Source organism: Microcaecilia unicolor, chromosome 2, assembly GCF_901765095.1.
Source record: "Microcaecilia unicolor chromosome 2, aMicUni1.1, whole genome shotgun sequence".
NCBI classification, from domain to species: Eukaryota; Metazoa; Chordata; class Amphibia; order Gymnophiona; family Siphonopidae; genus Microcaecilia; species Microcaecilia unicolor.
This window is the reverse complement of record NC_044032.1, coordinates 273,155,621-273,172,543: the sequence shown is the minus strand read 5'-3', so window position 1 is coordinate 273,172,543 and position 16,923 is coordinate 273,155,621. Positions and strand designations below refer to the sequence as shown.

The window sequence follows — 16,923 nt, the reverse complement described above, 5'->3', positions numbered from 1 at the left end:
CATTCCCAGCCTCCAATCCCTAGATGTTGACTGCCTCCAACTGCATGATGGTATTTCCAGGAAGGATTCCCCTAAGATCATACCATTTAAGTGGAAGAGGTTTGCCATCTGGTATAGTTCCTTTCTCCTGCCTTCTCAAAAACTGCTTGAATAACTTCTTCACTTTTCTAAGTCTGGCCTTAAAAGCAACTCTGTAAGGGTTCACCTCAGTGCAATTAATGCTTACTATCAATGTGTAGAGGGTAAGCCTATTTTTGTAGAGCCTTTAGTTTGCTTTATGAGAGGTTTGCTTTTGTTGAAGCCCCAAATCCGACTTCCCACAGTGTCATGGGAACTCAAAGTTGTTCTCACCCAGCTGATGAAAGCTCATTTTGAGCTGCTTGATACTTGCCATCTGAAGTACCAGACCTGGAAGCAGTGGCGTACCAAGGGTGGGGGCGGTCCGCCCAGGGTGCACGCCGCTGGGGGGGTGCCGCGGCGCGCGCCTGTCAGCTGAGTTCGCTTACTTCGCTAACTTCGCTGCAGCTCCTTCTGCCCCGGAACAGGTTACTTCCTGTTCCGGCCAGGGCAGAGGGAGCTGCAGCGAACTCAGCTGACAGGCGTGCGCCGCAGCACCCCCCCCCCCCCCAGTGGCGTGCACCCGGGGGGGTGTCATTTCGCCATGGGGGGGGGCGCATTGGCGCTCCGCCCCGGGTGTCATGCCCGCTAGGATAGCCACTGCCTGGAAGGTACCGTTTGTGGTGGTAATAACTTCATTATACTGGGTCAACAGTATCCAGGCTCTAGTAGCTGATCACTTTACACAAGCTTTTATCACAACAGAGTAGTTCTCCACACACATCCTAAGTTCCTTCTTAAGGTCGTGTCAAAATTCCATCTTAAGTCTTTGCTTCTGCTAGCATTCTTCCTCAAACCCCATGCCCTTCCTGCGAAAGCACACTGTTTATCTTGGGACTTTGAGAGACTTGCCCTTCTATTTGGGGCAGACTAAAGCCCACAGACAGTCAACGCAACGTTTTGTGTTTTACCCCAACAGGATTTGGAGGTGAGGGGGGTCAACTATCTGGAGACATAACTTTATCTAATTTGACAGATTGGGGCTCATTTTCAAAGCAGTTAGACTTACAAAGTTCCATAGACTTTTATGTAACTTTGTAAGTCTAAGTGCTTTGAAAATATGCCTCATTGTATCTCCTGTACTTGTCTGGAAGGCCATATCATGGCTTACATTGTGAGAGTCACAGCTGCGTTGGTAGGCCATTTGAAAAATCAGCGTCTATTGTGATATGCAAGGCTGCAGCGTGGTCGTTTTGTCCACACATTCATATTCCACTACTGCACTGAAGAAAAAAAACTCCAAATGTGACGGCTAGTTTAGTTAGTCCTTCAGAATCTATTTGGGGTCTAGAATCCAACTCCCCCCCCCCCCCCCCCCCCCCCCCCCCCCCCCCCATTTTGTTTCTGTTCTAGGCTTTACAAAAAATATGTATATTTCTATTGGTATGTTCTGATTTGTTTCTATTGGCCCTTGCTTGCTGCAGGCCTTATTTCTATTTCCCATTTTTGTTTCGGTCAGCCTGATTCCCTAGTGATACAAGAGAGATTTGGATTTAAGAACTAGGCAACATTATGGGGAAGGTGTAGACTATCCCAGAAGGGAGGAACTAGACTACTCGCACTAACACTTAAAAAGGAGATGAAGCTGCTTTAAAATGCACTCCCCAGCTTCTAATTTTAGCAGATTTTGGAAGCCACTCCATGCATGAGTGCACCTTCCTGCCTTCAAGTGCAGTTGGTACAATAGATGATAGAATGTTCCTCCTAGGGGAGGAGGGGAAGGGTTGTGGAAATATATGTCCTGCTTGTCCTCTGAGAACGCAGTTACTCACCTGTAGCAGATGTTCTCTGAAAGCTGTATTTCTCTATTGCTGATCACACAGAGCAAAGGTTCCTTTCTTTTTCCAAACCTGTGAAGACTAATTCTGTAACTGGGTGCCTGCAATTACGTGCACATAAGTGCTGCGAAAATTGGCACGCACTTGTGTATCTGCACTACATGCTATTCTCTAATGGATTGTCGTAAGTGCCTTACTACAAGGGGGCATAAATGAGGGCTGAGCATGGGAGGGGCTTGGATATGTCTGCATCATAACTTAGAATACTATGTGCTGCATGTTGCATTTAGGAGCACCCATTTACCACTGCCATTGACCTGGCCTAAGTTGCACCAGTTTGAATTATGTTAATATTCCATAACTGCATCTTGGGGCACAAATGCCATTACAGGATTGTCTAACAGGAGGTGCCAAGTTTATAGAATTACCCTCCCAACTTCTTACCCCTTTCAGCACTGCAAGACAACTATCAGCTAGGTGTACCCATACTTTCAAGTAGAAGAGGTTCTCCATCTAGCATTTAACAAATGGCTGTGACCTCATTCAATGTCCTTCCTATTCCATATTGTGTTATTTTTATCATCTTTATTGACTGGGACTGTAGGTGTCCAGTTTTATTTTTGTATTACTTTGTTATTCAATAAAAAAATAAAGAAATGTTAAAAAAGAGGTAAATATAAAATACTGTGCACACAACAGGGGAAGTCTAAAATCTCTAAATTCGCTGCTTCACTAGATGCTTATCAAGAGGGTCCCAGATCCAACAATGTTGAATCAGTTGATTACTCTTAATAGAAGCTGTTTGTGCTGTTCGTACTTTTGTAAGTGGCACAATGTATGCCACCAAATATTAGTCAATACCAGTGCTATCCTTCCAGCTGGTTGTTATTTATTGCAATAGAATGCATCCATGTTAGCTATTTTACTGGCTTTTGTGATAGAGAGACCAGGAGACATCTAACATTCCTTATGTTAATTCTACATTAATCTGAAGTACATCATAGATTCATTTCTAACCCATCTTCGAATAATGAGAGAGGTTTGGACAGAGAGTAGATGTGACAAGTTCTTGATTTGGGTCTGACAAGACCAACAGGTTGCCAAATTCTCACAAGCAAGTTTTAGCTATCTTAAGTTTCTTTAAGAATTTTTTGTATTAGGAGTTATTTACCGCTTTTCGTGAAGAAATTCACCCAAGGTAACATACAGCAAGTATTACCCAAACATAGACAATATAGAATTACAGTTGTAAAATAGTCATAAAATAATTTACATTATAGTATAGTAAAACATTAATATATAATTAGAGGCATGCTACTCAGTGTTATATCTGATAATTGTACTGGCAAATTGTGTCAAATATGGCACTAACATAGATTGTGAGCCAACTAGTGGCAGAGAAAGTACCTGCATATAGTATAATATAACATAAACCACTTGGTTGACCCTATACCCTATATTTAAAACATCTTAATAGACAGCAAATAGGACAAGTGGAGGTGGAACATATAGACATGAAATAGGGTAACAGAAGATTAAAAAGTGACAGACGTGAGGAAAACTGTACATGCTGTCACAGAAGGTGCATGCAACTGATCTCTGCTTCAGTTCATGAGGTTAGCAAGTCTTGCTGTAGTATATGCAGCTGATGTTCATCCTGGTATATGTGACTAGTTGCATTGTTTGAGAAAAGCTAAGATTTCACCTGCTTCCTTAAAGTAAAGGCAGCCTTGTGTTAGATTAAGTTGTTCTGAAAATTCTACAGGAAACAAAACACATCTTGGAATCCCTATGGCTTGAAATTCCATGTGAAAAGGGGAAAAGGATAGTGATAGGAGTGTACTACCGTCCATCTGGCCAGGATGCACAGACAGATGTAAAAATGTTATCAGAAATTAGGGAGGCTAACAAACTGGAGAACACAATAATAATGGGCGATTTCAATTACCCTGATATTGACTGGTAAATGTAACATTGGGGCGTGCTAGGGAGGTAAAATTCCTTGACGAAATCAAGGGCTGCTTTATGGAGCAGGTGGTACAGGAGCCGACGAGAAGGAAAAATTCTAGACCTGGTCCTTAGTGGAGTGCATGATCTGGTGCAGGAGGTAATGGTGATGGGGCTTCTTGATAACAGTGATCATAATATGATCAGATTTGATATTAGCTTTGGAGTAAGTATACACAGGAAATCCAATACTTAGTGTTTAACTTTCAAAAAGGAGACTGATAAAATGAGAAGAATGGTGAAAAAAACCTTAGAGGAGCAGCTGTGAGGGTCAAAAATTTACATCAGGTGCATGGATGCTTTTCAAAAATACCATTCTGGAAGCCCAGTCCAAATATATTCCGTGTATTAAAAAAGGGGGAAGGAAGACCAAATGACAGCCGGCATGGTTAAAAAGTGAGGTGAAGGAAGCTATTAGAGCTAAAATAAAATCCTTCAGAAAATGGAAGAAGGAACCGACCTAAAAATAATAAGAAACAGCATAAGGAATGTCAAGTCAAATGCAAAGCACTGATAAGGAAGGCAAAGAAGGACTTTGAAAAAAAGATTACGTTGGAGTCAAAAACACATAGTAAAAAATTTTAGGTACATTAAAAGCAAGAAGCCGGCAAAAGAATCGGTTGGACCTCTAGATGACCGAGGAGTAAAAGGAGCAATCAGGGAAGACAAGCCAAAGCGGAGAGATTAAATGAATTCTTTGCTTCGGTCTTCACCGAGGAAGATTTGGGAGAGATATCGGTGCCAGAAATGATATTCAAAGCTGATGAGTTGGAGAAACTGAATAAAATCTCTATAATCCTAGAAGATGTAATGGGGCTGTTTGACAAATTGAACAGTAGCAAATCTCCTGGACCAGATGGTATTCATCCCAGAGTACTGATAGAATTGAAAAATGAACTTGCGGAACTATTGTTAGTAATATGTAATTTATCTTTAAAATCGAGTGTGTTATCGGAAGATTGGAGTGTGGCCAATGTAACGCCGATATTTTAAAAAGGTTCCAGAGGGGATCCAGGAAATTATAGACTGGTGAGCCTGACATCGGTGCTGGGCAAAATTGTAGAGGCTGTTATAAAGAACAAAATTATATTCAAAAGTGTGGATTGAGACAAAGCCAACATGGATTTAGTGAAGAGAAATCTTGCCTCACCAATCTATACATTACTTTGAAGGGGTGAACAAACATGTGGATAAAGGAGTGCCGGTTGATATTGTGTATCTGGATTTTCAAAAGGCATTTGACAAAGTACCTCATGAAAGACTCCAGAAGAAATTGGAGAGTCATGGGATATGAGGTAGTGTCCTATTGTGGATTAAAAACTGGTTAAAGGATAGAAAACAGAGTAGGTTTAATGGTCAATATTCTCAATGGAGAAGGTAGATAGTGAGGTTCCCCAGGGGTCGGTGCTGAGACCGCTGCTTTTTAACATATTTATAAATGATCTAGAGATGGGAGTAACTAGTGAAGTAATTAAATTTGCTGATGACGCAAAGTTGTTAATCGCAAGAGGACTGTGAAAAATTACAAGTGGACCTTACAAGTCTGGGGGACTGGGCGTCTAAATGGCAGATGATGTTTAATGTGAGCAAGTACAAAGTGATATATGTGGGAAGGAGGAACCCAAACTATAGCTGTGTAATGCAAGGTTCCACGTTAGGAGTCACCAACCAAGAAAGGTATCTCTGCGTCATCCTTGATATGTTGAAACCCTCTGTTCAGCGTGCTGCGGCGGCTAAGAGAGCAAATAGAATGTTGGGTGGTATTAGGAAAGGAATGGAAAACAAAAGTGAGGATGTTATAATGCCTTTATATCATCAGTCCATGGTGCGACTGCACCTCAAATATTGTGTTCAATTCTGGTCACCGCATCTCAGAAAAGATATAGTGGAATTAGAAAAGGTACAGAGAAGGGCGACAAGTGATAAAGGGGATGGGGACGACTTCCCTATGAAGAAAGGGTGAAGTGTCTAGGGCTCTTCAGCTTGGAGAAAAGACGGCTGAGGGGAGATAGGAGAGAGGTCTTTAAAATAATGAGTGGAGTGGAGCGGGAAACGTGAATCATTTGTTTACTCTTTCCAAAAATATTAGGACTAGGGTGCATGCGATGAAGCTACAAAGTAGTTAAATTTAATATGAATCGGAAAAAAAATTTTCACTCAATGTGTAAATTAACTCTGGAATTCGTTGCCGGAGAATGTGGTAAAGGTGGTTAGCTTAGTAGGATTAAAAAAGGTCTGAACGGCTTCGTAAAGGGAAAAGTCCATAGACCATTATAATTGACCTGGGGAAAAGTCACTGCTTATTTCTGGATAAGCAGCATAAAATGTATTGAACTTTTTCGGGATCTTGCCAGGTATTTGTGACCTGGATTGGCCACTGTTGGAAACAGGATGCTGGGCTTGATGGACCTTGGTCTGTCCCAGTGTGGCTATACTTCTGTACTTATGGGTAAGTCCAAGTAGAGCTCAGCGCTTGCTCAGCCTATTTATGCCCCTGTTGATAAACTCTTGACTTCACAATATTCTATTATTAATTTATGGAGCACTTTTTACATATCAGATCATTGCAGAAATAAGAGACCTCAACATTGACCTTACTTGTCTTATGAACTCACTCTTTGAGCCAATGGAGTCTACTTCACTGAAGTATGTCTCCTGGCAAGTTGTCCTTCTCTTAGTAGTTACTTTTGGCTTGAATAAACAAATTTCTTCCTTGGTTTATATTACCTGTATACTTTTTTCTATCAAAAAATTAAGTTTTCATAATCATCCTAACTTCTTACGCAATTTTCTCTCCCATAAGTTTCATGTCAATGAGGGAATTGTGTTCTGTTCCCAAACCTCATACAAAATCATGAGAAACGTCCTCCACACTCTGGACTGCAAAAGAGTCCTTATTACATCAAAAGAACTGAATTATTAGTTAACAGATATTATCCCCCTTTGACCCCCTGCAGAGTTAGTATTCAGTAGCCAAGCAAACGTTTGTGAATTAGTTGGCATCCTGCATCCAGTTTTAAGAACAATCTGCTAATATTCAAATCAGAAAAGTGAAACCACCAAATAGGAGCCTTGTAACTACTGTGGCACTCCTAACACCAGATATGTACAAAGCAATGACGTCCTCATGTCAGACCTCTACTTTATACTATTGCTGCATTTGGTCGAGTTGTGCTAGCCAATCTGTCTTTCTAGCATTAGCAACTCATGTATCTTCTTAGGCTGCTGTTGAGTGCACACACTTTTATAGCTAAATGAGCAGCCTTGAGCTTGGAAGTCACTTCCATACATGATTCAATATTGCTTGACAGAAAATCATTTTTCTTGCCTGTAACACATTACTATAGATAGGATTGGTCAGGCACAGTCTTTCCCACCTCACTGAATGTTGAGTTTCTTCTTGAGCTATGAAACTAGCTGAAGTACTGAAGAGACTATTGTGTAGGGAAAGGGCTGCCCATGTTCAGAACTTTACACCTGGTTCTGGGTGACCTGTTCTGTCATGGCAGTGTTTCATGTCAGTATCAATTGTGTGCCCTATCAGTCCAGACAGCACTTTCTCAAGGGTGTTTTATGTATATATATATCTGAATTTTCAGAAGTCATTTGACAGTTTCTTTTGGGAAACTTCTCAGGAAATTGAATCCTTGGGATAGAAGGTGATATCTGGTTAAAGGTTATACTGTGACAAAATTCTGTTTTCTCGGTTGAGAGAGGTGTTTTCCCAGGATATGTACTGGCACCAGTGTATAACTTGGTTATTGACAACTTTGATTAAATGTCATCAACAATTTTTGAAAGGTGACCTTATTCATGAATAGTTAACCACAGCACTATAAAGTAAAAAACAGTTTGGCACTTCCAAGACACTTCATCAGGCCTTCCCTCTAGAGTCAGTAGGCTGTGGGTTAACTGCTAAAGATCACTGTGGCCTGTGACAGAAGTCTCTTGCTGACTCTAGGCAAATATTCATCAATTTCAAGATTACTTCACATGTGGGACTGAGGCAAAAAGGAAGGCATATAATGTGCTGCATAGCATTTCAAAGAAATATTTAATGGACAACTGGTCCGAGATCAGTGTGAAACTTTGGTCTCAATGCTGTGCAATATGTGGCATAAAATACAGCACGTCACCATGCTAACACAATCCTTGCTGACATTGTTATGGGGATGCTTTACAGCAGCAGTGGTAGGGAAACTTGTGAAGATCAAGAGAAGAATACATGGTGCCAAGAACAGGCAGGCCTTAGTCTGGGACTGGGGAAAAGATTTTACAGTTCAGTAGGAAAATAATCCTAACAAAGCAGCAATTTCGCATCTTAGCAAAAGAAAGTGAATATCCTCAAGAATCCCAGACCTGAATCCCATAGAGCATCTGTACAAGACTTCAAGACTAAAATCCATAGATGATGCTCAGCCAGCTTGAAAGAGCTTCTGTAAAGAATAAGCAAACACTATGCCAGCCCACTGTGCAATGTTGGCCTTAATCTTGCTAAAGATGTAAGAAGAGGAGGGCAACAAAAATGATATGTGGATTGTGCTAAAGACATATGAAAAGAGACTGGAAGACCTGAGTATGTATACCTAGAGGAGAGAAGAGACAGGGAGATATGATACAGATGTTTAAATACTTGAAGGTATTAATATAGAAACATATTTCCAGAGAAGGGAAAATGCTAAAACTAGAGGACATGAATTAAGGCTGTGGGGTGGTAGACTTAAGAGTAATGTCAAAAAATTTATTTTTCACGGAGAGGGTGGTTTATGCCTTGAATACCCTCCCGAGGGAGGTGGTGGAAAAAACTGTGGCGGAATTTGAAATGGTGTGGGATGAACACAGAGAATCTCTAATTAGAAAATGAATGATATTAAAAAAAACCAAAACCTTAAAGGGTTGCATATGTTTGCATGTCAAGTGGTGCTTAGATGGCAATTCTGGCTTATCAATTAAGGCCGGTGATGGGCTTTGCTTGTATGGTCTGAGTCTTGCATTTAGCAATCCGGTTTATGATGGGCTGTAGAGAGCATCGACAAACTCCAGTAATTTGAAACGTGAGGACAGTGCTGGGCAGACCTTTACAGTCTGTGTTCTGCAACTGATAAGACTGATTCGGATAGGCTGGAGTGGGCTTTGACAGCAACTCCTATCCCCCCTTCATTCTATCCAAAATTCCGCTGCACGTCTTATCTACCGCGTGAACCGATACTCTCATATCACCCCTCTCCTCAAGTCGCTTCACTGGCTCCCGATTCGCTACCGTATTCAGTTCAAGCTTCTCATAATGACCTTCAAATGCACTCAATCTGCAGCCCCCCATTACCTCTCTACCCTCCTCTCCCCCTATGTCCCCACCCGTAACCTCCACTCTCAGGACAAATCACTCCTATCTGTACCCTTCTCCACCACCGCTAACTCCAGACTCCGTCCCTTCTGCCTCGCATCACCTTATGCCTGGAACAGACCTCCCCGAGCCCATACGCCATGCGCCCTCCCTGCCCATCTTTAAGTCCTTACTTAAAACCCATCTCTTCTCCCTTGCTTTTGGCGCCTAACCACCTTCCCCATTCATGATACACTGACTACATAGTTGTTACCTTTAGATTGTAAGCTCTCTTGAGCAGGGACTGTCCTTCCCCCATGTTTTAACTTGTACAGCGCTGCGTAACCCTAGTAGCGCTATAGAAATGCTAAGTAGTAGTAGTAGTAGTTGGAGCATAAGGACGGAGCTGGGCAGACTTCTACGGTCTTTGTCCCAGAAACAACAAAGACAGACCATAATCAAGTATATAGTATCACGTTAATTGTTGATTTAATCTTTAATATAAGAATGATTGTGACTGTTGGGTAGATTGGATGGACCATAGGTTTTCAACTCGGTCCTCGGGGCACACCTAGCCAGTTGGGGTTTTCAGAATATCCTCATTAAATTCAATGGGGATATCCTGAAAATCCCAACTGGCTGGGTGTGCCCCGAGGATTGGGTTGAAAACCTCTGTGATGGACCATTTAGGTCTTTGTGCCGTCCCTATGTTGGAAGACAGTTATCTTAAACAAGTTATGGCTGTTAGTGCTACAAAAGAGGCTTCCTCCAAAGAATCAAGAGATATGAAAGCTTACCCTGTCAGCACTTCAATGTCATAGTCTGTATTACTTTTTGAGTTTCTAGAATTAATTTTCTTGAGTGTATAGATTTGTTCAGTGAAACAACTCATGCTCTACTGCATTTTTGAATTGTATTTTGTAGACACAAGAATATGAAAAATGAAAACAAGACTTTTTTTCAAGACACTAGCTGAGGCATATTAATATATTATTAGCACTATAATGTTTTAAAGTCTGCACTTAATGCGCTAATTTTAGCACACTTTTTGTGCATTTTGTGCCTAGGCTCCTGAATTAGGCAGATGGTCTTAGGATTATGAATAATATAAAATATTTTAAATTTCCTATAGGTAATATTTATTTTTTCCTTTGTTCTGTAGATTTTCTGGAGTGACTGAAGATAACTTGAAGAATATAACCACATCCATTCGAAATGTTCAAGCAGTTATGCTAAATATGTTCAATGCAGAGTCTATTTTAATTGGACACAGTTTAGAAAATGATCTTTATGCTCTCAAGGTAAATGATTTTTCATGAGTATAACATGATTGCTAATTAAGGTATATGTCTGAAAACATTCTCTTCAATGTTTTAGTGGAATAACTCCCCTGGGTTTGATTTTCAGTTCTGGTTCCTGCTTCTTAAGCAGGATGGGTTGGTGTGTGTGTGCTAAAGATATAGAAATTGGGGACTAAGGTTCAGCCAAATGTTGTAGTGACTTCAGGTTGTCTAAGCACAACACATGTTCCACCTTTGCTGGTGCATATAGCAAAGCAGTTTAAAGATTAAAATAGACTGACAAAAATATTATGACAGAAGAAAAGGAAGTTACTGTACAAGAGGGAATGAAGACGAGTGGAAAATACTGGAGGGATGCATCTTCTAGTGTAATGATTGGTCCTCAGAATTACAAGGGGTTATGTAACTACTTATATCTTGAGCAGAAAGTCTAACAGATATGTATAACTTGCGTATTAGTGTCCCCATTGATATCTCTCTTGTCTCGGTTCTTAATCTGCTCTGCAACTGTCCAAAGCTTTTTTGGCATTTGAATGAATTATTTTGTTCCCTACTTCTAAATAATATTACAGGGTTTAAAGCTTCTCTAATTAAAAAGCAAAAGTTGTCATCAGTGCAGTCCACTTCACTTATTCCCCAACAGTATTAGTCATAGATGTGAATAATGATTCTCAGGCACTGTCTAGAGATGTAGAAATCTGCCACCCATTTTGATTGTCCTCTAAGATTTCATGAAAAACTGATATGCCAGCCCAGACGGGGAGAGCTGAATAGAGCTAATGTTACAAAAATGCCAGTATATCTTAACATAAATTGCACCTGGACACAATTCAGGAGGTCCAGTAGAACCTGGTCATACCGCTACTCAGTTGGCCAGTCTGGCTCAGAGCAAGAAAATTGTTTGGGATTATTGTTCTTGTGTATTGTAGAAGTCCTCAGAAGACAATTTATAGTACCAATCACATTATGATCGAGCAAGTTTCCTGAAGGAATCCGAGATGGTTTCACCCTATATAACATATCTCAGATTCCTTCAGAAAATGTTAAAAAAAAAAATGTTCCTTTATCAAGCAAAAGATGTTTAATCTTTGCCACATTCAGTTAAAGCTCTTCCAGTAGCAACTTTTGAATGAATATGACCTCTACCTCTTTAGGTGCTTACATTTATTTATTTATGACATTTATATCCCGCATTATCCCAAGCAATTTTGAGTTCAACGTAGCTTACAATAAACAGTATAGGATACATAACAAAAAAATAATGCATAAGAAAGTAATTGGTTGTAAGAATCCAATTTTACAATACAGTATCATAAACATACTGGGATAACTATGGAAGTTTAACATTTAGAAAATCTATTATGGATGAGAAATTGTATATGAAGCAAAGAGAAAGTTGATGGTAAATAGAGTAATAACCAATTCAGGTAATAATGCTACAAGAGGAAGAATAGACTTCATTATTGGTCCCACTCATCTTCAAGAAATTAGATATTCAAAGTTTGAGCCATACTAGGCTTCAGCAGTTTACAGCCATCTCACCAGTCAGTGGTTATGGAATCAGATATGGAGAAAGCAAAAAGATCCAGACTTCTCCAGTATGCCACCAGGAAAGACCCTAAGATGCTGAATCAGTTACTGAAAAAGGTCTTCCAAAGATCCAAACTCAGCTCCAGGATAGCTGCTTATCTGTATATGATGCAGTACATGCATTATACTTGAGGGGAGGGGGTGGAATTCAAGGAGTCTGTGCTGGTGTCCCATGGTTGGGTGAAAACTCACTTAAGAATTAGAGTGCAGGAAGCACCACAGAAAGGGTGGTATATCAAATCATAACCCTATACGTAATCTATTTAGCATCAACAAGTCAAGAACCTCAACATAGCTAAGGTTATCAGGCCTCAGAAGACATGCACCCAAATTGGCAGATGCTTCATATATCAAGCACAGCGTCTTAGAGGAGTAAAGGAGAGAGACTGTAAAAGATCACTCTACTACCTTGCAGCCACATCAGAAGCCTCATCTAAATCGAAGTAGTTGTACCAATATAGAAGACAATATTCCTATCTGAGGAGATGCTCTCTTTAGTATCATTGGGAAAAGCAACAGAACCAGCTTCATAAGCTAAACAGGTCAAGGCAAAAAAAAGACAGCAAAACTCAGACAACAGCTCTTTCCAATTACAATAACTATACACAACCAAATTTCCAGAGCAACAGCTGTATACTCTACCTATGGAAGCATGATGGAGGCCCAGATGTTGAAGGACTTCAATCACCATGGACTGCTGAGTGCTGATGATAATGAATTGATAAAATTGCTGTTTCTAATCATTCTACCAGTTTCTGTGGCCACTAACTCATAGTAGAAACGGTTCTGTTTAGAATTAAACTGATATCAATTCATTATACTAACTCATACAAAACTAGTTGTGGACCTTTGTTCCTTTATGGATCTTATACTTCAGGGTAGACATGGTTCCTTGTAAATGCATCCTTTTGTTTCTCTAACTACAAAATACTGTTCAAAACTGGGAGGAAAATTTCAAAATTGAATACGCTAATGGTGGTCTACATTTCTTTAAGCAAAAGGATATGGTCTGTGAACAGTGGACCTGAAGGATGCATATAGTTCACCCAAATCGAAGCAAATGCTTCCATTTTCAACCTAGTTCAGAGTGCACTGCCTTTGGGCACTACTTTGAGTTCTTAACGTTTCTGCCTCTAGCAGCAACATGCCTCCACAGGTGAAGAATGCAAGTGTTTCCGTGGATGACTGGTAAATAGCAGCCCAATCTCAGTTACATAGTAACATAGTAGGCAGATATAGACCTGAATGGTCCATCTATCTGCCCAACAGTCACATTCATTCTCAATTCTAGATTAAATTATCAATGAACATACTTGATAATGGTCGTTATTTGTTTTTGGGACATAGACCATAGAGGTTCGCCTGACTCTGTCCTTATGTTCCAACTACTGGAGTTGCTGTCAAAGCTTATCTGAATCAGTCTTGTCATTTGGGGGACACAGACCCTAAAAGTCTGCCTGGCACTGTCCTCACGTTCCAAGTTACTGGAGTTGCTGTCAAAGCTTATCCGAATCAGTCTTGTCATTTGGGGGACACAGACCCTAAAAGTCTGCCTGGCACTGTCCTCACGTTCCAAGTTACTGGAGTTTCTGTCAAAGCTCTCTCCAGCCCATCCTAAACTGGATTGCTATATGTGGTATTCAGACTGTACAAGCCAGCCTAGCACTGGCCTTAATTGATAAAGCCAGAGTTGCTATCTAAGCACCACTTGATATGCAACACATATGCAACCCTTTAAGCCTTGTTTTTGATATCATTCATTTTCTAATTAGAGATCCTCTGTGTTCATCCCACACCATTTTGAATTCCGTCAGGTTTTTTTTTCTCCACCACCTCTGTTGAGCGGGCATTCCAGGCATCAACCACCCTCTCTGTGAAAAAGAATTTTTTTTGACATTACTCCTAAGTCTACCACCCCGTAACCTCAATTCATTTTCTCTACTGTTAGCATTTTCCCTTTTCTGGAAAATATCTGCTTTTTTTTATTAATGCTTTAAAGTATGTAGACGTCTGTATCATATCTCCCCTATCCCTCCTGTCCTTTAGGGTATACATTAAAGAGCTGCACTGGAACAGGGATGGTGAAAATCCTGCGGGGAATCCCATCTAGGACTGTGGGGATCACGTGAGGATGAACCGAGGTTCACAGGGATCACGTGAGGATGGACCTGGGTCCTGTGGGATTCCCTTGGAACTGTAAAACTAACGGAGCTTTCCCTCCCCATACATAGATCACACTGGTGGTCCAACATTGAACTGAACTATACACAAAGCCCATTGCATGAATAGATTTAAACTTCACATTTTTTAAAGTTGGAAATCATAAAATGCCAAGGTCTTTTGACCTAAGAGAACAATTGATCAGACCAGCTAACAAAGCTACCAGATATTCTGGGACATTACTAATCTCAAGAGGCAGTGGATTCCACAGTACAGGCACCAGAGAGAATTTCAGCCATATGAATGTCTTGTACAACTGAAAAAATAAAAATTGAGTATAAACTTTATATGTATGGTAAGGTGATAAATAGGAATAAGACCATGCAGAGCTTTTTAACAGTTTTGAACTGAGCACATTATTGTATTGGAAGCCAGTGAAGCTTCAGATATGAAATATGGAGCCCAGAAAGGAGTACACAAATAAGTCTAGCAGCAGCATTCTGAACAAGCTCTAAAGCCTTCAAATGCGAGTGTGGAAAATCCTTATATAAAGAATTACAGTAATCTAATGATGACACAGCAGAGACTTTTACTAATGTTCAAAAATCAGTAGGTGGTAAATTTTGGCTTTAGCAAATGCAGTAGGTGCAATCAGTAAAATGCAGAGTTTATAGAAGCCACAAGCTGTCCTATGGCTTCAACAATAAACAGGAGTTAATTTGTGCACCCAAATAACTTACCCTATCCACAAGCAAATATTCAGGGACCAATAGATGGCAATTTATCAACATAACTTCAGACTTTAGATTCAGTGTAAAATTATTTGCCTTAAGTCAACAACCAATAGATATGTCACTTTGTATATGTATGGCATTTAAATTGGTTCCAATCGGTAGAAATATTGCCACACCAACTGAACACAGTAACCTACATTATATTCACTCATTACGTTATATAGTAGTCCAAAATGTTAATGTTGCAGACAATATTGAGACCTGTGGAACTGTATTTTTTAATTTGTAAAATTTCTTATTCTATACATTCAATAATCCAAATTGAATAATAGAAATAGAATTAAAACAAAACAGGACATATCTATATCAGCTCACAATAGAAGGACCAAGAATAAGGTAAATCAGTAAAGAAAAAAAGCAATATTGAAGAGGCAATTAAGGATTAACTATGAGAACTGCCAAAACATTAGTGAGCCTTCTCTGTAATAAATACTGACGCTGTTTAGGGGCAAGGAAAATAAATTATCCACCATAAAGTCCAAAACAGAAATGAGGAAATTAAAACAAAAAAAAGTAAAAATCGATTGTCCCACCCAAAGCCAGGATTCATGCTTTTAAGGCCGAGTTGCTCCTTTGGTCCATCGATCACCATAATTTGATTAAGTTCCAGCAGAAAGGCTAGTGATAGTTTTAAAGTCACTAATTCCATGAAATTTTGTAGAAGAACCATCAAATCCAGAGAGTCACTTTATGCTGCCATCCAGGTATTCAAACTCTGGATACTCGCACAACTTAAGATTGGCAGTAATATCATAATTAAGATGTAGATGATCATAAAAATATCACCTGTAGAATGGTCCACCACATGAATGGTGTCTCGTAGTCGGTCCAAAATGACCTCAGGTCTTCCCACATCTAGACTCAGCTAGCCGGCAGAGGGAATAAATTGACCCCAGTTCAATGACACTGTTTATTCCACTCAGACGTTCCTCCCATTCTCCTAAACCAGGGAAGAGGCAGCCAGAATGTTCCTCTGTGGGAGCTGCAAACCTTGCTCTTTGGACAGTGAGCTCTCCTGAGCTCCCATCCAGAGTGCTTGCTTCCAGGTTGTAGAGATGCACTTGGCACATTGGTCTAGCCACATATATTCCATGCTCAGCCCTGACCTCTTGAGGCTGTCTGCAGCTACAATCCCCTACATTAATGGACACACAATGCAGTTCTCAAAGATTAGCCAATGTTAAGAGAGTCTTTGGGCAAGGGAAGGGTAAGTCTGGGTTTTCGCTTTCTCTTCCCAATCTCAGTACTGAGAAGAACTCTGATTGCGGAGCTCAGTCCAACACAACTTCTCATCTTGGTCCTCCAGCAGGCTTGGGACACTTTGGTTTCTCCTCAGAGTCCTATGTGATATGGGTGGCCCTATAGTATAGCCCTCTGAGTCATTGAAACACACAAGCCCATCCACTGCAACAAGGTGGTACCCTTTTGGAGGGGAAACTCCCTGTTGACAGAGGCATCCAGTTTGAAACATTTGCCACCAAATTGTACCTGTTTTTCTCCGAGGACAAGCAGGCTGCTTGTTCTCACATGTGGGTCGGCGACCACGGTGGCCCAGTAAACAGCAAAGTTTTCTACAGCAAAATGTAAAAAGTTTTGCCAGAGCCTTCTGGCACGTGAACCGCGCATATGCGGACGACTTCCCGCCCGTCGTGTAAACGTTCCCGCTCAGTTTTTTCTTGTCCGCAGTGAGGTGAAGAGGTTTTTCCCTGTTTGCTTCGCTGCCCAGGAAAGAGAGTCTTGACGATTCTTGTTCTATTTCTATCGTTATTCGTTTAAAAAAAATGGTATCTTTTTCTTAGTTTTTGACACTTTCTAGGTTTTCTTTCTTTTTGATGCGGCCAGCCTTTTCCCCT

General features: G+C 40.5%; 1 protein-coding gene across 3 annotated transcripts in view; it reads left to right on the top strand.

Moving 5' to 3' along the window:
• LOC115463549 (RNA exonuclease 1 homolog) overlaps positions 1–16,923 on the top strand; it is a 307,692-nt gene that overhangs the window by 233,991 nt on the left and 56,778 nt on the right. For all 3 annotated transcript variants that reach the window (XM_030194179.1, XM_030194180.1, XM_030194178.1), the window contains one exon: positions 10,388–10,526. In XM_030194179.1, the coding sequence (XP_030050039.1) occupies positions 10,388–10,526 (139 nt within the window). The remainder of the gene's footprint in view (positions 1–10,387; positions 10,527–16,923) is intronic.